Here is a 23,185-nt window from a genome sequence, read left to right on the forward strand (position 1 = left end):
TCCATCTCTGTATGTGACGTTAATCGACACATACAGAGATGAAAAAAAAAATGGAAGCCCCCATAGTGAAGTAAAAGTTTGAACACAGTAAAAATTAGAACGTGACAACACTAATAAATAACATTTTTGTTTATATTTTATTAAAAGCAATATAAAAAAAATAAAATAAAATCATGACACTGTCCCTTTAAGATTGACCAATAAAATCTGACTCCCGACATCCCCACCGATCAGCTGAATGAAGGGGCTGCAACAGCAGTTCAGTCCCATTCAAATGAATAGCACGGAGCTGCAGTACCAGGCCCAACCAAGTGTACTGAGCTGTGCCTGGGCAAACGTTGAAGGGACGCAGCATCGCAACTCCTTCATTCAGCTGACCGGCGGGGAAGCTGGACGTTAAACCCCCACTGATCAGATTTTGATGGCCTAAGGATAGTTTATCAGTATTACAGTCCAGGATATCCCTTTAAGAATATCAGATTAGCCTTTATGAATATTGAATACAGTAAATTGTCCCCAACCCCCAGCAATAGGTCTTCATCCTGGGTACAACGGTCACACCTGTTTTGGGGGGGGTCAAAAACACTACAAGGACGCAGGTCTGAAGTCATCAAAAGAGAAAACATTTGCTTTTTATAGTAAAGATTCCAAACCATGAATTCATATTATTGACACGGCATTCCTAGGTCAGCAGCAGAGCGGTGTGTGTATGTATATGTATATATGTATATATATATATACACATACACACACATACACATGCCACGTCACGTCACAATATAGTCATAGCCCTTGATAGCCAGAGTCCACGTACTAACAGCTCTACCAGCCAACTGCATGCAAAAAAGACAAACCCAAGGTAAAGGCAATACAAACGGTATAAACATAGGCAGACAGTATAGAGACGGAGCCAAAACTCAGCACCTACCTTGTACCCAAAGACGTAGGACAAACATTTGTGCTCTGGTTTTCCCCATAGCGATGGGACATGGATTGCTATCCTGTTTCTCTAAGGCTTTATCCCTCTAATGTACACTGTGCATGTGCTCAGACAGGATTTCCAATTGATGACCTATCCTTTACTTGACTGGGTTGAGCTGCAGTACCAAGAACAGCCACACATGCATGTATAGCGCTGTGCTTGCATAAAACAATGAAGGGGCCGTGGTTCTTGCTTTCTGCTGATCAGTGGGATTTCCCCCACTGATCCTAAGGCTAGGCAGTCAATTGAAAAGCCCCAAAATTTCCTTTAAAAGAAGAGTTGACTGTTTTCCGACCGGCTTCATTCAACTTTGACCTCCTCAGAAAGTCCTTGCCAAGTGCCCAAAAAAAAAGCAGAGCCTAAAAATTACAGGGGAGCAGAGATGTAAAATATCAATAGTAAATATAAGCCCAAGATCCTCAAAAAGATTTAACCCTTTCCCAGTTATATTTGCTCCTGGAAAAACTGGGTGAGATCCAACAGTAGTTGGGGACTAGTCCTGAATGACAACTCAGGCCGTGCAGCAATGTGGGAGTGGGGATAGTCGGAGAAAGCCGAGTGACAAGCCCTATGGGAGCTGTAATGGTGGACAAACCAAATAACCTAGACCTGGCGGAGGAGGACGACACCTCGTGGGCTTATATCTACCGAGAATTTTCTACATTGTAGTGGGAATTTCTCTTAAGGCTCGGGTTCCACAGTGACATAGGGTTGACTTCTGATTGCTGTAAAACCAACACATTACTGCCAATAGATATAGAGAGAAAAGTCATGTGACAATCACAAGAATTCCAACATGGCAGTCTTTTCCCTTAAATGGGCTGTGTAGGCAGGGGGTGGTTTTTCATACTGCTGACCTATCCATAGGATCCCCACCGATCATATACTGATGACCTATCCATAGGATCCCCACCGATCATATACTGATGACCTATCCATAGGATCCCCACCGATCATATACTGCTGACCTATCCATAGGATCCCCACCGATCATATACTGCTGACCTATCCATAGGATCCCCACCGATCATATACTGCTGACCTAACCTGTAGATAAGTCATCAGTATAAAAAAAAACAACTCCAAACCTGGACAACCCTTTTACTAGGAAAACATTGAGAACCATCACGGAGCCCGAGCCTTAAAGTGAATATCCACCTTTTACCATCATGTTGTTTTTAGGTCCAAAATTCTGTGCCGATTATCTTTATAGTGGTCAGAGCTTTGTTTTTCTGATATACAGCTTCAAATACCCTGACAGACAGAAAGGTTAATAATAACACACTGACTACCTGCAGCCACCACTAGAGGGAGCTTAGTGTTTATATATTGGACTCGGTAATAATACAATATTCGGTCTGCTGCCTCTAGTGGTGGTTAGAGGTAGCCAGCATGTTATGTAAATGGTACAAGCGACTATAAGAAACTTTGTAATATATCTTATTACAGAAAAATGCATCTCTCTACTTATTAGGCACTTCTCCCCCTCCTCTCTGTGCTGATCATTCACTCAAAAGTCACTGTTAAAATCTCATCTGAGATATGAGTCGGGTCAGGTTACATGCTGCCTATAGAAGTCTATGGAGAGGGGTGGAGGGAACAGAAAGACAAAGACACTGCTGCAGCTTCTAGTAAGTATAATATCCCCCCCCCCCCCCCAATCCCCAGTGCTGGATTCACAGCTACACTGCTGCATAATCTGCCCTATGCTCCTGCTTCTCTATATGTGATAGCGCAGGATGTTTTCTACTCTATGTGCGCAGTGTATAGAAGACATGATAGCCGTTAGTCTCCGCCCACTAGCTCAGAGAAAACGGAGACTTAAAGAGAGCCCACGGAGGGGAAAACTGCTACATAATGCAGAATACAATTCATAGAATGGACAGAAATAGTATTATTCCTCATTTACAGACACATGATAGCTTATTCTGAAAAGTCAACTAAAAGGTTAGGGATGCTTTAAAGGGGTTTTCCACCTTCTGAGAACAGATGACATCCACCAAATAGGTAATCAGTACATGATTTGTGGGTGTCCAACACCCGGGCCCTGCACAGATCAGCTGGTCCGGTACCTCCATGCACTGAAGGTGCATGCCGGAAGCTCTTCGATCCGGCCACGGAATAGTGGCCGAGCTGCAGTACTGCAGCTCTGCTCCTATTCAAGTGACTAGGAGCGGTTCTGCAACACGGCCGCTATGGTATGTACAGTCTCCGGGCTCTGTACATTGCATTATGTGCCTTAACATCTGGTGCCCGCAGGCCACCGGAGCGGCCTATCGTGTGGGATACGGGTGTCAGACCCGCACCGATGCTATACTGATGACCTATCCGGTGGATAGGACATCAGTTGTCAGAAGGTGGACAACCCCTTTAAGTCTACGTCAAGGCAGGGGATTTGGAGCGTTGTATCAGGAAAAACAAAACTCCGAACGGTATAAAGATATATTAGGACCTGTTCACATCATCGCCAGGCTTCCGTCCACCCTCTCCATCGGAGGAATCGATGAACGGAAACCATAGCCTTCAGCGTGCATTATAATCTATTTCAACGGTAACGCTTCCTTTGCAATTGGTTTTCGTTTGTTTCCGTTCCGTAAGCTCGATGTAGATGTGAACGGGCTCTTAAGAAATTTTTCAGCACAGAACTTTGGACCTATTTAGAGAACAAAAAAAGAAACGAAAACTGTATTCAAAAGGTGGACATTCACTTTAATGATCAGATTCCTAAACTGAAATATCTCCTGGACGAGTAGTGTAAAGAGAGAGAAACAAGGCGGCGGCGTTTACGCACTTAGGAGTTGGTTTTCTTTTTAAACCACGGTATTCCGTGAACCATGCCGGATCAGAACTTGTAAAAAGAAACAGAATATAATGTACAAAAACATAACATGGAAAACAGACTGTACATACAGATCTCTACAGTAACATTTACAGGAAGGCTTCTCTTCTCTTTCTTGCGTTGCGAGCCTTTTAAGCTAGTATTAGGGCTTCTCACCTCCCCCAATACTTGGGGGATCCATCCTTACTGGCAAGCTGGGCCTTTGTGTCCTACATCATATCAATGGCCCCTATACCAAGTGCTATATGTATCATCACCGTTTCTCTGGCTCGCAGAAAGCAAAAATTGGCAACGTGGAAGGAAAAAAAAAAAAAAAAAAAAAAAAAAAAAAAAAAATCGAAATCCTGTGAAATCCTCTGTCCGTGACAAACAATAGCGAATGCTTAATAAGAAGGCAATGAAATATCAGGAACTGAAATCAGAACTACATAAAAACAAAAATCACAAAATCAGGCGCATTTCCTCCCATAGTACATGATGGAGAACGTGTTTTTCCGAGGGTGAGAGGCCATGCAGACAACCAACAGAAGATTATAGACATTTGCCGTAAAAACTTTTTTTTTTTTCTTTTTATAGCCGTCCGATCGTAAGGTTGTATTATGCATAGGAAGAGTCCAGACAGCGTGTTGGTAAAGCGGCCGCCATCTTGCATGATTACACGTGTTACAATCTGTCTTCATAGCTTATTCTGCACGGGAAAAAAAAATATTAACGAGTCTTCATAGGCTTCGTCCGAGAATAATAATATCCTTAGGGAATCCTTCCATTTTGGCGATTTCGAAGCAGCCCAGCTTGCTGTAGAAATCCAGGATTCGTTTATCGTCGGGTCTCACCTCGCAGAAAGCACCGCGTGAACCTAAAGATGTGCCCAAAATAAACTGTATATAGTAATTCATAATACGTCTAATATCCGCAGCCATTTAAGCGAAAGGAAGTGGAAACATTTTTGACAAAACACCGCTGTTTTTTCCACAAACAGCGCCACCCCTGTGAACAGGTTTTGTTTGGTATTGCAGCTCAGCCCTATTCACCTCAATGGAGCAGAGCGGCAATACGAGACAACACGTAGACCGGTGTGGCGCAATTTGTGGATGAAAGCGGACATATTTTCCTAATCCTGCACAAACCCTTTAAAGAGGTCTTCATTTTTTATATAATCATTGTATAATTCTAAGTTAAATAACTTCCTAATATCATTTGTTTCACTTTCAACATCTCTGCTTGCGGAGAGTGAATAGAAAGACTTGTATACATCCAGTGGCTGACAACTCGTCCTAATTATGCCCAGATGACGCAGGTGCACGGTTTGCTACAGTGTATCAGAGAACTGTTGTAATAATCCATGCACTTACGTCAGTCAGACAAGATCAGGAAGGGTTTTCAGCCTCTGGATGTAAATAAGATTGTCTTTCTTCACTGACAGCAAGCAGAACTCTTAAAAATAATGAGGAATTGAAACGTTAGAAAATTAGATCTAATACTTCTCTAATAGATCCAATACGTAGTAGACGACGCTATTGCTTCCGGCAAAACGACGGGTCCAGTGCACAAGAGAGGCAAACGGAAACCACGGGCACCGGCTCTGTCACTATTGAAATCAATGGTGATGGTTTCGGTCGGTGTCAGTTTGTGTCTGCTCAGGGTCCCGTTCTGCCGGAAACTTCCAACAGAACGGGGCCCCAACGCAGATGTGAACAGAGCCTAATTTATGTAGCTCACAGTATTGCTTAAACTGGATACAATTGTAACAAACCCTTAGCTGTGAGGAGTTTTAGGCCCTTTTGTTATTTTTCAGCTTCAGGATATAGATGCTTAGAATGTTGTATCAGACACTATGAGCATAAAGTATGTGAACGCCCCTGATAATTATTGAGTAGGTGAGTATTCAGACGGTATAATAGCTGTTGATGCGCGGTTAAAACCCGCATACAGTTTTACCGCAAATGGCTGCATTTTTATGTAAAAACAAAACGCCACCGCGTCAAAAAACGCAAATTGCAGTACAAACTTTTGCGGTTTTCGTAAATAAGCGGAAAAAACGATGAGAAATTGTTCTGCGGTGTTTTTGTTTTTTTTAGTCTGCAGCATGTCAATTGTATTTGCGTAATAGCTGCTTATTTGTTGCGGGTTTTGCCTATTGAATTCAATGGGAAGGTAAAACCCGCAACAAATAGCAGATGTTGCATTTTAATCTGGGATTAACCCGCAAAGAAAGCAGCTCAGAAAAAAAATAAAAAGCTTATATTTACCCACAATTCTGTGCTTCTTCGATCAGGCCGGCCTCCTGGGAAAAGGTTTTTTCCCATGTGACTGCTGCAGCCAATCACAGGCTGCAGCGGTCCCATGGGATAGAACGTGATCCTAGAAGGCCGATCTGCAGGACGTCAGAGGGAATGTGCGTTTTTTTTTTTAACGTGCAGTTGTCCGCAGCGGCCAAAAAAAACTGCAGTTTTTCGGACGGAATTTCCTGCGGCCGCCAGGGTGGATATGCTGTGTACCTTTACGCAGCGTATCTGCCCTGTGTGAACATGGCCATAAGGGTCTTCGTTTTTTTTTCTCAAAACGGCTCCAATCCTGTCCATAGGTTGTATCTGGTATTGCACCTTATACCTATTCAAGTGAACGGGCTGAGCTGCAGTACCAGACACAGCATACAGTCAAGAGTGGCGCTGTTTCTGGAAAGAAAGCAGACCCTTATTTCTAATCCTAGACCACCCCTTTCAGTCTATGTCTCTTTGAACGTTGTGCCTTTCTCCCCATGAGTACACTATGTTAACCCTTAAAAGGAAACAGGAGAGGAGCACAGATCTTCTCACCTACTTCCTGGCCTGACATCACACCCAGGATATCACAAGCACATAATGCCGGGCCACAAATAGGAGAGAAGTAATTTTTGTATAGACGCAGCTCTCAGAGCCTCCACTATGCATTGCTGCATTATCACTACACGCAGCTCCCCTGCTCAAGACTTACCGTTGGCCTTAAGAGAAGACAGGAGACACGCCATCATTCCCTTGGCTACGCTGGGATCCGTGACTTTCTTATGAATATCCACTTTTATTAAAGATGGGAAATTAGCAAGGAATGTATCGGGTAAGATTTCTTGTTCCTCATGAAAACTGAGCATTATTTTCTACAGGGAAGACAGAGATAAAGACAAGTGACAAATGACATTACAGTATTGGCACAGGGGTATATTGTGAGACTGGGACGCGCGGCTTGACAACTCCATTGAAAACAATATGGTTTTAAGCCCCCATGCACACGACCGTATTTCTCTTCCGTAATTACGGACCCATTCATTTCTATGGGCTACGGACACCTTTCCGTATTTTTACGGATGGGTGTCCGTGCTGTAGAAATGATAGAACACGTCCTTTTTTTGTCCGTAAGGCCTCATGCACACGGCCGTGCCCGTAATCACGGCCCGCGATTGCCCGCACTTTTGGCCTGTTCTCCCATACAAGGGGAGCACAGCCCGTAAAATAGGACATGCACCATAATTCACGACACTGACACCTATCCGTAGCGATACGGAAAGTCGTCCGCGGCCAATAGAACTGAATGGGTCCGTAATTGCAAAGATTTTTTTATGGTCGTGTGCATGGGGCATATTTACGGCACGGACTCTCCGTAGAAGTCTATGGTCGCTTCCGTAATTAGGGATGGCTACCTATGTGCATCGTAGCCGTCCGTAATTACGGAAGCGTTGCTATGTAACGCCAGGGGATTACCCTAAATTCCTCCTTTTTTTAGTGGATCTGTCAATATGGATGCAATACGGACCTTATTTACGGACACACTTTCGTGTATGCGGATGATTTACGGATGACCATAAAGGACTACGGATCCGTATTTACAGATTGATGAAAAATACAGTCATGTGATTGACGCCTTAGGCAGCGCAGCCTTAGTAACCAAACTGACAGACGTGACTCATCTGCTCAGCTCACGGCTGGATGGTCACTGTGCCGACAATAAATTAGGGGGAAAGAGTTTGGCAGCAGACACGCCGTGTTATTCTCTATCCCAGGCTCGGATAGTAATCAGATGTTTTTGAAAGATAACTTTTTGCAGAGAATCTCTTTCAAATAAAGGTGTAGGAAGACAGAAACATCTCTTAACTTATTTCAATAGAAAGTTTTTCTTACGTTGGTGGTTAAGGAGAAAATACCAAAAAAATCATGAGCAGAATGGTCAGGAAATACAATTTTTGCAACCAAAAGTTTAAATACCGAACTGAAAGTGTATGATAATTCTATAAAGCATGGGGAAGATAAGTGGCATCATGGGATGCGAACAGCTGCTTATCTCAGGGGAAGCAATAGAATCTGACAGGGAAACATCCATCGTGTCTGATCTGTGCTTCTTATAACAGCACAACGTTAGGCACGGGTCTGCAGCCCACAAAAGATTAAGGGGTTGTTCCCAATGTAGACGTATGCCATAAAATGTCTAAACGACGTGGGTCCCAGCTCTGGCACCCACACCTATGTTGACATCGATCACCTGACTCCCATTTGTATGGACAGGAGTCAGCGCATGCAGCCCACAATAGAAATGAAAGGGCTATCCCATTTATGGCATATCCATCTTCCCGATATAGGTGCGGGTGCCAGAGCTGGAACCTGCATCATTCAGACATTTATGGCATATCCTGTGGATATGCCATAAATGTCTAAGTTGGGAATACTCTTGCAAAATCTATGGGCTGTTAGGCCAGCTGCTCAATGTGAGGGACAAGTGAGAGGATAGACGTGCCGTTTAGTATTCACGTGTTTAGGTTGTTTCAGGTTCTACGTTCTATTTTGATGCTTTCGATTTCTGGATGTTCGGATGTGGGCGTTGAGCCTACATACGGAGTTTATACAATAGATACTGGCTTAATAATGAAGTGCAGGTGTCTCTTCCATCTATACACCTGCCTTTTCCACGTTGTGCTCCGACCCCATGATCATGCTGGAGATTAAATTATTAGCATAAGGATAAAAGTACTAAAACGGATAGAACTCGTACCTCTGCTGCAGAGAGCTCTTTGTCTTCTTTCGGTTTTGTATATTTCTCCTGCATGAAAGGTATCCAGGAATGTTTGCATTTTGTAAGATAAGGCGACACGTCTGCGGTGCCCACAGCATAGCCGCATATCCCATCCTCGTCTTCCAATACAAAACAGTAGTCAAGACTGTGAGACAGAAGGCCGCCAACGAGCCTAGAGGATAGAAAACGCGCTGTATTAGAAAAAGTTCAGAACTTACAATGACAATTCATATACTCGTACATAGAAATACACACATACGTGCACACAAATATGGTTGGAACTCCCTTACGGGTCTCGTCTGTAGGACATTTTGCAGACCACCGAGAAAACTCTCTCGTAATCTAGAACCGCCAAAAAAAAAAAAAAAAAAAAAAAAAAGAAGAAGAAGAAGAGGAACTGAGCCCGGGAAGACCAGCCAGCCAATGAGTGCCGCTGGAAAGAGCGCACTCCATGGGAAGCCTGCGTCCTCCCTCCACCTGGAAAAAGTCCTACCCCAACCTTGTGGCCTAGCAGGGCCAGAAGTCAGGTGCCAAAATAATGGGTCTACTGTGGAGCGCCGTTTTGTTCAGCCGAAACATCGCCATAGCGGAAAAAGGAGAGGGTAGAGAGTGGAAGAGGGTGCCTTAGCATGATGGTGCCCAATACGGCAAGAAATGGAGGTTTGGAAGCCACCAGAAGTGGCTCCAAACCATGTGCCAAAACAAAGAATGCGGGCCCTGGATGTCCAGCTGGGTCACTCCATCAGCATACCCCCCCCCCCCCATGGAGAAAGTAGGAAAAACTGTGATTTAGGCCTCATGCACACGACCGTAAAAACTCCCGTTATTACGGGTCATAATTACGACCCGTAATAACGGGCTCATAGACTTCTATTGGCGACGGGTGCCTTCCCGTTTTCTCACGGGAAGGTGCCCGTGCCGTTGAAAAAGATAGAACATGACCTATTTCAGGCCGTAATAACGGCACGGACAGTCCATAGAAGTCTATGGAGCTCTCGTAATGACGGGTGGCTACATGTGTGCACCCGTCATTACGGCAGCGTTGCTAAGCGACGTCAGTAAATAGTCACTGTCCAGGGAGCTGAAAGAGTTAACTGATCGGCAGTAACTCTTTCAGCACCCTGGACAGTGACTACCGATCAGAATAAACCTGTAAAAAATAAAAATAAAAGACTTTCATACTTACCGAGAACTTCCTGCTTCCTCCAGTCCGGTCTCCCGCCCGTTGCCTTGGTGACGCGTCCCTCTTGACATCCGGCCCGACGTCCTGGATGACGTTTCAGGCCATGTGACCGCTGCAGCCAATCACAGGCTGCAGCGGTCACATGGACTGCCGCGTCATCCAGGGATGTCGGGCTGGATGTGAAGAGGGACGCGTCACCAAGACAACGGCCGGGTAAGTATGAATTTCTTTAACTTTTATTACAGAAAAGGCTGTCCCTTCTCTCTATCCTGCACTGATAGAGAGAAGGGGCTGCCGATTAGTGCAGTGCTATTTTGCCGCCAAAAACGTGCCCGTAAATACGGGTGGAATACGGGTGACACCAGACCCATATTTACGGGCACGGGTTCGTAAATACTGGTGCAAAACGGGTGGAATACGTGTGACACCGGACCCGTATTTACGGCAGTATTTACGGGTGGGAAAAAATACGGTCGTGTGCATGAGGCCTAAGGTGGCTCCTGATTGCCCCTACACTGGAAGGCAAGAGGAGGGTTATAGGGTCTGCTGCACCACCATGGCTTCTTGAGACAGGGCAGACAGCAGTGAGGTTAGGCCACACTGTTCTGCCTTCTCTGTTATGAGTAACAGATATCTAGACAGCACTGTATTCCCGGCTTAAAAGAGAAAAATAAAAAAGATTTACCTTAAGAGAAGGTAGATCTGCCTCCTACAGACACGAAGAAAAAACTGGTTTAGCTCCGTCCCGGCAGGAGGGATATAGCCGGTGGGGGAAGCGAACACTTACTAAGTGTCCGCCACCTAGTGGCAGCAGCTATAACCGCGGTAATCTCTATTAGCCCCAATGACACGGAAAAGAAAATATTATGCCTCTATACCCACAGTATGGAAATAAACACCTTATACAATGTAAAAAAGCCAATTCTACATCAAGTCCTGTCTGTGGCTAAAAATAAAAGTAAAGGTTCAGGGTGTGCAGAGTTCATACATGCCACTTATGTCTTCACAAAATCACCAAAACAGAAAAAAAAACAAAAAAATGTTCATGATCCAAATGCCGGTAAACATTCGAGTCGACAAATGGTCACTGAAAGGCTGTACAGGGGCAGACATGACAGTGACAGGCTGTACAGGGGCCGACATGACAGTGACAGGCTGTACAGGGGCCGACATGACAGTGACAGGCTGTACAGGGGCAGACATGACAGTGACAGGCTGTACAGGGGCAGACATGACAGTGACAGGCTGTACAGGGGCAGACATGACAGTGACAGGCTGTACAGGGGCAGACATGACAGTGACAGGCTGTACAGGGGCAGACATGACAGTGACAGGCTGTACAGGGGCAGACATGACAGTGACAGGCTGTACAGGGGCAGACATGACAGTGACAGGCTGTACAGGGGCAGACATGACAGTGACAGGCTGTACAGGGGCAGACATGACAGTGACAGGCTGTGATCCATCTTCCTGCTCTCGCTTGCAGCTTCCCCCGACACAAAACTAGGAAGTAAAACTTTTAATCCTGCTCCCCGAATTTAAAGGAGTGCTGCGCCCCAAATATTGCTCCCAGAGCTATGATCATGGTATCATTTGAAAGCTAAGATATTAGACTATAGTATGATACCAAGAGCTAAGCATGATGTATTACTTACCTCCTTGGTAGTAAAAGGGTTAATACACAACTGGCCTAGGACCACTAGGTCTCTAGCCTCATATCATAGTCGTGGCAAGTGTTTGGCAGTAAAGCTTTAAATGTCAGTTAAACTTTAATGTACAATCCCTTTAAAAAAGGTAGAGGAAGAGCCTTGTAACAATGCTAGAATTATTTTTAATTTTAGTGCAAGCCGATGTGATCGGTTAGGATTTCTTATATGGATATTTTATATATCGTGTACAGATAAAACCCATGACACCAGTCTGAATAAAGCCTTAACGCATAGACGCCTGTGAAGGAATAATTTCACAATTCCATGTTTTGTATTTTGTGTCAGTATACACTGCACAGTGTGATATTCATTTTTGTCTTTTCGTTTGCCTTGTAATAGTCTGCAGATGCTCTGCAGATTACTTAAGGTATTTCTTCTTGGCAGTAAAATAGTTACTTCTAGCAACAGTTTGGGATGGAGCTCCAGGTCAGAGGGAGGAATTCTCCCTTTGCTGATTACAATATGAGTTATGCTCTTTGTTCTGTGTCTTATAAATATACGCTGTGTATGATAATAAATTGGAGTCTTTCCTTTTGAGAACATGGTCTGAGTGATTTGACTCACCGAGCTCGTGTATATATATATACCTACTTCTAATTTGAAACCTACAGAAATCAAGGCGTAGTGGTACCGTTGCGACCACACGCCCAAGTGCTACAGCTCACTCACCTCCTCAGCAGTCCTGTATCAAATCGTTTTATTGCAATGTAAACCAGCAACATTTGTTTGCAGAATGAACTTCCCTTATATTTGTAACGACGACATTTTCAGAAATATTCATTGATCAAATAGGTCTGAAAATCAATAAAACTATTCCCTGTGCACTTACTTATCTCCTATCAAGTCGGGTTGACTCTCAAACGGCAGATCGTCCATCTCATCATCGTACATTTCTCTGCAAATCTTGTACACAGACGCCTAGAAAATAAATCAAGATATATATATATATATATATATACACACACAATGGCTCTTTTGACTCTGCTTGAAGGGCACATTTGGCGTATACATCGAATGTATGGGCCGGGCGTATGTAACTATATGCTGTACAGTTGCATACATCGCTCAATGACTTCCATTGTAAATTAAAAAATGATAGTGGCATACGCTTTTTGTGGGATTCCTTTGTATAGAAAATAACACTTTTCAATACATAAAAAAAAAAAAAAAAAAATAAGGTAGTCATCCCTAGAAACAGACCCATTCTTTCAGCATTCTTCAGCAGCGCGCCAAGATTTAGACCAACTCTGTCAATAGGTGTTTACAAAAAAAAGTAACATGACAAAACTATTGTAAACTATTTTCCCAGAGACTTCTTCCCCAGTGGTTTGCCTAGTGCAGGCGCTGATGGGGTGGAGAATGACACCAGGATTACTTTTTTTGTTGCGTTCTTTAAATACCTGTGTCATGCATCGCCCCTCAGCTCCTGCACTAGACATCACAGTATCAGTTTTGCTCAGTGTACCTTTTAGAACTATACGGCTCTTTAAAGAGTCTCTGTCACATTATAAGTGGCCTATCTTGTACATGATGTGATCGGCGCTGTAATGTAGATTACAGTAGTGTTTTTTATTTAGAAAAACAATCATTTTTGACGGAGTTATAACCTATATTAGCTTTATGCTAATGAGTTTAATGAAGAACTGGGCGTGTTTTACTATATGGCCAAGTGGGCGTTGTGGAGAGGAGTGTATGACACTGATTGGTCACATTTCTCTCCATTCATTTACACAGCACTAGCGATATAGCTAGATCACGGTGCAGCCACAAACACACTATAACATTACTGCAGTGTCCTGACAGTGAATATACATTACCTCCAGCCAGGACAGGATGTATATTCAGAATCCTGAGACTTCGCTAACACAATCCCGACACTACGGCACAGGAAGCGTAATCTCGCGAGATTATGCTGTAAACTGTCATTTCAAACGAGATTACGCTTGCTGTGCTGTAGTGTCGGGATTGTGTTAGCGAAGTATCAGGATTCTGAATATACATCATGTCCCGGCTGGAGGTAATGTATATTCACTGTCAGGAAACTGCAGTAACGTTACTGTGCGTTTATGTGGCTGCACATAGCGATATAGGTATATCGCCATCTGCAGTGTAAATGAATGGAGAGAAGTGCATGACGCTGATTGGTCACTGATTGGTCAGCGTCATACACTCCTCTGTACAACGCCCACTTGGCCAAAAAGTAAAACACGTCCAGTTGTTCATTAAGAAACTCATTAGCATAAAGCTAATATAGGTCATAACTCCGTCAAAAATGATCGTTTTTCTAAATAAAAACCACTGCTGTAATCTACATTACAGCGCCGATCACATCATGTACAAGATAGGCCACTTATAATGTGGTGACAGAGCCTCTTTAAGTTAATCTGCGTATCACTCATGACTGATTGGCCAAGATGGATCAAGTGACCAGCTCCTCGACTCCTTTCTGGTAATTAGCACCCACTGGGCATTAAGTAGAAGAGAATAACGGCAGCGACTAATAAACTGCACTGAACCCACTCAGCTGTACTATGTACTTTATCCCTTCTCTTATATGTAGATGACACAGATATTATCACGGACCCCAATACTGTGCTAAAAGTCCCAAGCGTGGTTACTGCAATTACTATATATACTCCCTACAAGAACAGTGATATTACCGCATTTAGAGACTCACCTCATCTTTTGGATAATAAGGTCTTATTGTGTAGACTTTGGAAGTGGGCATCAAGGGAGGAGGCTGAAAAAAGAGGTCATTAGCGCCCTCAATTGGAAGAAAACGCTGTGAAAAATAAGGACAAAAGACAAAATCAGACCTGGAAATAATGAACTAAAGCAAAAAAAAAAAGAGAGAACAAATAAAAAAAATATATAATATATTATTCATATATATATATATATATATATATATATATATATTAAAATTAAAAAAAGCTGAAGGGGTATTGTTGAAAAATGAACATGCCACTGCTGGAATTGCTCAGCAAAAAAGTAAAAGTGCACAGCAACGTCAAGTCACATCATTGCGCCCCTTATGGTAACTTTTTGGCTACCTGTTCAACCTTCACAGGTCAAGGAAAGCGCCAGAGTGCGTATGGCGCATGGAGAGGATTGGTCTGAAGAGGGTAGACTGTGACAAGAGGAGGCGTGCCACCCCGCACAGTACTAAACCACCACATGCAGCACGCGCTAGGACACCTGTGAAAGGGAAAAAAAAAACATCAGCAGCGCGTGAAAGTCCATGAGCAAGTTTGTATTTCATCATCCCCAGTTAAACTGTTTCAATTTGACACTGACACAGCCTTAAACAGAAATCTTTGTTCATGGAATTTCAGTTTGTGAGAACCAAGCCTGCGCTCGCTGCGCGCAAAAGTGGCAAGCGCTGCACAACCTGCAAAGGAACAGTGTGAAACGCAACGCGCTACTCGCTGCCGGCGCATGGGACCACAACGTCTCCTCCACCTGGAAAACAGGGACGGTTAAAAGAAGAACAATAAAGGAGAATATATATTAGGTTGTTACAGTCTAAGCCTTCAGCAGACCAAGCCTTTCAGCCACAGAATCGGAAATAACGTGTGAACAAAAATAAAGTCAGTTTTGAATTCATATTGATACCTGGAACTCTCCTGCTAGACCTCCTCTAAAGGCCCAGGGCTCTTGGTCTCCACTTAAGAACTGTGCTGAAGATTGACTACGACACCCTGTTGAAATCAGATCCAAGCGGAGAACGTTACATGAAGGGGTTTTTATTTTATTTTTTGAGAGTCTACATTTCCAGCAAAAAAAACTTGGAAAAGGCTCTCTAACTTCACTAACCTCAGAGCTGCAAGGCTGTAATAAGTCTGTGCGGTTACCCCCCCCTCACACAAAAAAAAAAACCCGAAAAAGTGATGCAACTCCAGACCTGCCGCGCTCACAGCTAGTGGAAGCCAGCATTATTACAGCCCTACGAATTATTATTCTGAAGTCACATTTATCAGCCATTCACTCCATGCTGCCACCTTATGCAGGAGAAAAAAAATGAAGTCCCTCCAAATCTAGGGGCATTATAACTGCTAATATGGAATTGCACTATTAGCAATTGTCTACTATATCCCGTCCTGCAGCCGATAGCCAGATACAGTCTCTGCTACATAGCAATGCTCCAAATTGCTGTACATTGCGTTTAACAGTCCGGACTTGGTTGTTTGAATCCCGGCTTCCCCGTACTAGCTTCCTATTGCTTTCACGTGCTGGAGGATCGATTATGCTCATGAAAGTATTTTAGGGAATTGCAAAGAATTCCAGTCCCTTATATACGTACCAGCAAACCAGAGATGCCATTTAAATCGCCCTTACAGTCATTGCATCATCTCCAAGTCCGACTGTTAATACTATCCTATAAAGAATAATCTGATAGGAGTGCAGAATAGTAGAAGATAAATCCATTATATTTATTATTTTTCAAGTTTATTCCCCAATTTGTCCTACCCCGGGCAAGGCTCGGTTGTCACGTGTGCAGGGTAACCCATGAACATTTAGCGGACCTTTAATAGCATGGGATTTTTTTTTTTTTATGTAACAGCCACAAGCTGCTACAATGGAGAAACTATACTGTAACTGTGAATAAAAGAGCACAATGCAGTTCCAATGTTAACACCAATAGTGTTTGTAGGTATATTCTTTTTTTTTTTTATTGAATATCGATAGAATATATTATGCATTTACAAACCAGAAGTATGGGCCTATGGGTAAATTCTGGCCCTCAGGACAGACTGCAGCGCTAATATTTTATTAAAAGACATTTATTGCCAGTGAACGTCCCACGGTTACATCCACATCCACAGCTTCCCATAAAGGCTGATCAGGGAGAACTACATATAATGAATTACAGCCTGCAACGCCAAGACTGACCACAGCAATAGCTCTAGTGCGCATTAATATTTCATGTATTAATATGAAGGCCAGCTATAGATTTACCGTACAATAGGCAACAGCCATATTTATACGCAGTGTTCAGAAATAGACTGGTAACAGTCACTGGGGTCAATACCCTGCAGAGACATACAGTTAAAGGGAAACCTAATGTCACATATGGATGTAGAGGTCTCTGGAAAATAGTCACATAAAGCAGTGATCATTGGGGTAGAGAGATTTCCTATCCGTAAACACTAGTCAGCCTGATAACATGGAACAATAGATTGCATGCACAGGCGCGGCCCATGGATATGAGGCTTAGAGTTCAGCGTCCCAAGTATTAATAAATGAGAGGATCGACACACCGATTCATACAGGGGGTTCTGCATTGTGTTAGGACACTGGGAGAAGCGGTGTATTATTTGGTGATCAGGGAATATACATTAGGTAGTACTCCCCGGTGATATACGGACAGTCACCTTCTACATTTACATTGTGTTACTCGAGGATTTCAGTTTTTATGGACTAATAGAGGTTACGAGACACAGCGCGGCGAGCTTGAGAATCAGATTATAGTCATACGGCCTGATAGCTCAGGAAGATTGCCATCTAATCCATTATCTGGGGAGTGGCACACGGAGAATATCGTAAAACATGCTAACATAAAAGCAGTGCGATAGTCACAACGTTGCCGAAGACATCGCTACGATATGAAGCAATAATCGCAGTCATCACCTAATGTGATTATCAGCATCGCTCCAGTTGGGAGAAGTTCGCCAATCATACAAGGCTGCTGGGAAATCCAAATATCCCAGATAACTGACCCAGGTCACCACCACGACAGGTACCCTACCAACCCAATGACAGAAGCTGCTCTCATCACATCGCAATAGCCCGCGTGAGAAACGGGGTGACAGGAGACTGCTCCATATGCAACACCCCTAGTCCGCTGCAAAGCAAGAGTGCAAAACTTGCTACAGCCCCTGTGTGGTAATTATTAAAAGAACGCTAAAGCTCAAAATGAATGACAAAAGTAAAATACGGCAGATCAACTTATCCAGTCAGCAGGATGATCTGCATGTTCCTAACATATTCATACATTGCTTCTATTTCCAGCTGGTAAATGGCTGAGGAGGTGGAGCTTAGCCAAGGGTGGGGCTTAATATTCTTTGTCTGCTATTGCAGACAAAGAAGTGGGGGAGGGCTCCTGCTGCAGCCAGTTGTCTTACAGCCAGTCACGTGATTGTGAGAAGCATTAGGAGAAATGTCTGATCTCCTGGGAGTAAAAAAATAAAAAATGGCTTAACAAATGTGACTTTAGTTTATCCATAAAGCCCAGGATGCTCTACACTCCCTATCTACAGAGGTCACATATATAACATCGCTGCAGAGCACGGTATGCATCTTTCTTTCTCCATCCAATAGCAGCAGACACTTGTGCTCAGGTCTCTCCCATCTGTGCACAATGAGGAAGACACAATACAATGGTTAGTAAGTGAGAGAATAGGACACACTACCTGCTTAAGATCTGAAAGCAACTGCGGCTCGGATACGCCATTTACGGGAAATAACTCTCACCAATTCGGATTTATTCTGTGTTTGACTCAAGTCCATTACAAAGATTGTCCATTTGTATCTATGAAACTCATGCAAGGAAGCAAAAGCTCTTCCTAACAAAAACGTCCCATGTAACAAATTTTGGGTTCTATAATTTAGATTTGCAATAAATTTAGACTCAGAGCCACATACGTGGCACGCTTTGCTTATTTTTCGGGTGCTCCTCAGAGAACGCCAGCATCGCTGCCTGCTGTGTCATATATAAGCAAGTTTTCACACTGCTCCTTTAAGCGACTTTGAAACCTGAAAATAAAAATAAGGCTACGCAAGTAGTCCAGGCCATGCTGGTGCACGCAATGAATTTATAGAAATTACCAAAATTGAAAATTTACCTGCAAACACAAACCAGTGCACCTATCTTTATAGATGCACAACATTGGGTTTGTCCAAATTCAAGCCCACCCCATTTAGCCAGGATATCAATCATATAAATGCCCTACAGCACCAGAATAGCCTTGCGCAAAGCTCGCGGGCGCTAGGGGGATGTCACCTTTTTCCTTTCCAATTGTAGCTCCTGAATTCTTCTGTTAAAAATAGCAATTATGTTATCGCCACACAACAAGCAGCGGGCTGCTGGGTCCATGGTATGGTAAAACAATGCTACCCACTGATCGCTGCTATATAACAGAGCCCAATTGTTTTCAGACCAGTCCACAGTAACACAAACAACAAAAGTTCCAGATTTTATGACTGCATAAGCCCACAGGGGGAATAAAACATTCCAAAACTATCGAATAAGAGGAAGATAAAGCTTCACTCGTAAATGTCTAAACTCCTGATCAGGAATTATCCAAGTTTTGTTCACCCCGGAGCAAGCAACTGTGGCATGGAGAGTGAAAACAGCTGAAGGAATCCTTCCATCACGTACCTAGCCACTGAACAAACGACTTCACCATAGAAATGATACTCTTAATATCCCAGACGTAGGGGTACAGATCATAGAGGATGGTCTTGTTCGGAGAGTTGGAAAGTCGGGTGAACATGGTCATTATGACGTTGCACATCTCTTCGAACTTTCCTGCCCTGGCTCTCCATTCACAGATCTGCAATGCAAAAAAGAATAAAGTACATCAAGAAATACAATGAAACAGGCAGGGAGACGTTATCTATTAATCTGCCTTAGATAATTTTGTATTCGGCTTACATCTATAGAAACACCCAGAGCTGTGCTAAAGGTCCACAGATCCCAGTAAGCTGTGCAAAGGATCCCGGGATCCCAGTAAGATGTACAAAGGATCCTGGGATCCCAGTAAGCTGTGCTAAGATTTCAGAGATCCCAGTAATCTGTCCTACGGGTCCAGAGATCCCAAAAAGCTGTCCTAAGGGTCCAGAGATCCAAAAAAGCTGTCCAAAGGATCCAGAGATCCCAGTAAGCTGTGCAAAGGATCCAGAGATCCCAGTAAGCTGTGCAAAGGATCCAGAGATCCCAGTAAGCTGTCCAAAGGATCCAGAGATCCCAGTAAGCTGTGCAAAGGATCCAGAGATCCAAAAAAGCTGTCCAAAGGATCCAGAGATCCCAGTAAGCTGTGCAAAGGATCCAGAGATCCAAAAAAGCTGTCCAAAGGATCCAGAGATCCCAAAAAGCTGTGCAAAGGATCCAGAGATCCCAAAAAGCTGTGCAAAGGATCCAGAGATCCCAAAAAGCTGTGCAAAGGATCCAGAGATCCCAGTAAGCTGTGCAAAGGATCCAGAGATCCCAGTAAGCTGTGCAAAGGATCCAGAGATCCCAGTAAGCTGTGCAAAGGATCCAGAGATCCCAGTAAGCTGTGCAAAGGATCCAGAGATCCCAGTAAGCTGTGCAAAGGATCCAGAGATCCCAGTAAGCTGTGCAAAGGATCCAGAGATCCCAGTAAGCTGTGCAAAGGATCCAGAGATCCCAGTAAGCTGTGCTAAAGGTCCTGATATTCCAATAAGCTGTGCTAACAGTCCATCTTTACCAAAAATTAATTTTTTAATTTTTGTAAAGCAATATCAATAGGCCAAAAAGCTGGGCTGACAAAACTGCTACCAGAATTCTTACTAGTAAGTATCATAGCGAATACTTAGAGTTCACCAGTTTGCATTTTATCTTTTAAGAGGCATGTACTCACTTTGTCGGTGTCTTTTCCAACACAGTTCACGCTGACCACGCTGCTGTTCGCGCGCAGCCACTGAAATTCCTTCAACATTTGTGCACCTTTTGGTCCATGCTCATAAGGCAAGTAAAATAGGTCGGCAAGTAATTGTAAATCGTCCAGGGTGACGGCTTCGGCTGTGTAGAGGGGCTGCTCGTGAGGACCAGGGATAAACGGTTCCTTGTTGACCTGCTCATCAGTCTGCATTGGAGCGATGTCATTACATATGTCCTCCTGCATGCAGGACTCGGAAGACTTGCCTTCCCCCATACTCTCTTTATCCGTGTCCATAGGTTTCAACTCCTCTGACATTTTAGCCTCAACTATGTCTGTTAAGACTTGGTTAACGTTCTTATTTACATCTTCGATCTTTTCTACCACCATCTCCATGGGTTCCTCGTCGAGTTGCTTCTTCTCCTCCTCCTCTTTTGGCAACATTAGTGGGTCAGTGCCTAGTACGGTCCCTTGGCTCATAATGGGCTGCTGGTAAACTGTTGTAACAGTTGTTGCTGCATTGAGGGAAGGGGTGGAAATTAATGGCGCTATTCCAATAATAGAGGCTTTAACTCCGCTGTGGGCCACTTGACGGTCTGGTAGAGGGGGGGGAAAAGAAATAAAAAATGTACACACGTATCGCAAATAGGCTTGTAGATATTGTACCGATCAACAGAACTTTTTATAAAGCGGACTAAACATTTTTAGATAGATCTAGGAAAATTGCCCGACTTCACCATAAACATGCATGCTCAATGTTTATTTTAATGAGGAGAGGGGAATAACCCAATGCAAGACCCCTCTGGCAGCGGCTTATTCCCCCAGCGAGAATTAAGAATCGGGCATGTTGAAATCCAATATGCCGAATTACTCGTACTCCCCGACATCTGCCTTCAGGAGACCCCCATACACATGAGGACATCATACTTTTATCGTAGTAAAGGAAAAAAAATAATTCAGAGCACTTGTCCAAAAGATCAGTGGGAGGCTGTTCATACAATCCTAAAAGGATTTGGCTATTGGACACCATAACAGGAGAGCCTTCTATGGCTGGTTCAGAAAACCATAATGTGAACTTACTGCTATACTGAAGAGGAACACCAAACTCTAGCAGCCAATCTGTCAATGCCAATTTAAGAGCCATTTGAGGGCTATACAGTACATCGGTTTCTAAGTCTTCGTCGCTGCCTTCATTTTCTAATTTAATCTGTATAGATATTGTGCTGTCTTCACTGTCAGCTGCAAATGAGAAAAGGAAAGGAGTTTCACAGGATTTTTCATAAGACATTCCAATTTATTTACCTGCTAAAACCGTAAATCAATTCACGTTGCCTCCTAAAAGTCAAGAGTACAAGTGATACAATATACACATAGCACGCATGTACAAGTGGGAATCAGCTGGGTGATTGGAATCAAGGATTAGGGTCCATTCACACGTTGCGGATAACGTGCGGTTAGAACCGCATGAGGTTTTACAGAGATTTGGTGCGGTTTTCGATGCGGTTCTAACGGCGCCTCAACATTTCATCTGACTACACTTTTATAATTATACAGCCTACTTACTCATTACTACATCTTTCCTCACGCCATTCATATTGGATTTATACCAGGTAGCCAACGTGTGGATTGCGACATAATTTGATTCAAATTCACAGTTTGGATTGGTTAAAACTCCTTGGAGTCGCGGGATAAGTTCGGTAGAACGGCCCTTGTAGGGTCCAAGGAATAGTCTCTTCTGATCATAATCATTTGCATGGATGTTGTCCCAGATCAAAGGTGACCTCTTGAGAATTTTGGAAATCTCTTCAATGGAATCGACGGGAATGTCTTTAGAAACAACCTTAGGGCCTGAAAGAAGCAGAAAGCACAGACTGAGCAGGAGCAAAACGTAGCAAATGACAACACTAGATTGAGATCTGGAATAAATTTACTGATTACTTGTAGCACCCGGAACTAAAATGTTTCACCTGTCAAAAGAAGTTTTTGCCCAGTTTTAGTAAAATTTTGCTCGGTGGTAACATGTACTAAGTGGTTGTCTGATCAGGCCAACCCCCGAGCCATATTTAGGGGGGGTGTTTTGTTTTTTCAGAAAAAGCACCACTCTTGTCCATGGGCGGTGTCTGGTTCAGCTTTATTCACTTGAATGGGGATGAGCTGCAATTCCAGACACATCCCATAGGCAAGAGTGGCACGGTTTCTGGGGGGGGGGGGGGTTATTCTTTTTTTTTTTTTTATCCCGAAAGCGGGATTCCGAGCCCTTTAAAAAGGAACACCAGGTCTAGAAATGAATGATAAAAACAAACAGGAGATAAACCTGCTCACACAGTGTTTGTTAGTCTTTAGGATGTTCTGAATGTTTCTGAAACAAACAGTCTTGTAGAAATCCTGCGAAAAACACAGGGGTTAATTTCCTGGTGATCTCTTCCATATCTAGTAAAGGAATAAGGGGGTGGGCTAAGCAAAGGGCAAGGCCTAACAACCCATGTGTCCTACTGCACACAGACAGAGGTGGGGGCTCCTGCTCAAGATTAACTACTAAAAGGTTTGTTGGACAACAAAGAATAATAACCCTTGGCTTTGAGCTATGGGGCACATGTAGCTGCCAAACTTCTTCACTGCCAAAGAAAGATTTAGCCTGCACATGGTAAATATGAGACATACATAATACAATGGGTCATTTAGTGATTGAGAGACGACTACGGTAATGAGCATGATAAGTGCTGTACAATCATGAACGTGCACATAAACTATACCACTATATTAGTGTTGACAACTGCCCTATCAGCGGTCAGGACGACATACCTCCAAAAAAAA

The 23,185-nt window shown here is 43.5% G+C and overlaps 1 protein-coding gene across 2 annotated transcripts in view; it reads right to left on the reverse strand.

The window, feature by feature from the left end:
* Nucleotides 1-3,666: 3,666 nt before the first annotated feature.
* Nucleotides 3,667-23,185, reverse strand: part of OGA (O-GlcNAcase) — a 35,910-nt gene continuing 16,391 nt past the window's right edge. For both annotated transcript variants that reach the window (XM_075843001.1, XM_075843002.1), the window contains exons 7-16: nt 21,935-22,219; nt 21,452-21,610; nt 20,354-20,967; nt 19,132-19,306; nt 15,366-15,451; nt 14,428-14,532; nt 12,580-12,668; nt 8,838-9,030; nt 6,795-6,954; nt 3,667-4,677 (exon numbers count right to left, since the gene is read on the reverse strand). In XM_075843001.1, coding sequence (XP_075699116.1) covers nt 4,541-4,677; nt 6,795-6,954; nt 8,838-9,030; nt 12,580-12,668; nt 14,428-14,532; nt 15,366-15,451; nt 19,132-19,306; nt 20,354-20,967; nt 21,452-21,610; nt 21,935-22,219 — 2,003 coding nt within the window. In that variant the 3' untranslated portion in view covers nt 3,667-4,540. The remainder of the gene's footprint in view (nt 4,678-6,794; nt 6,955-8,837; nt 9,031-12,579; nt 12,669-14,427; nt 14,533-15,365; nt 15,452-19,131; nt 19,307-20,353; nt 20,968-21,451; nt 21,611-21,934; nt 22,220-23,185) is intronic.

Source organism: Rhinoderma darwinii, chromosome 11, assembly GCF_050947455.1.
Source record: "Rhinoderma darwinii isolate aRhiDar2 chromosome 11, aRhiDar2.hap1, whole genome shotgun sequence".
In the NCBI taxonomy this organism is placed as follows: Eukaryota; Metazoa; Chordata; class Amphibia; order Anura; family Rhinodermatidae; genus Rhinoderma; species Rhinoderma darwinii.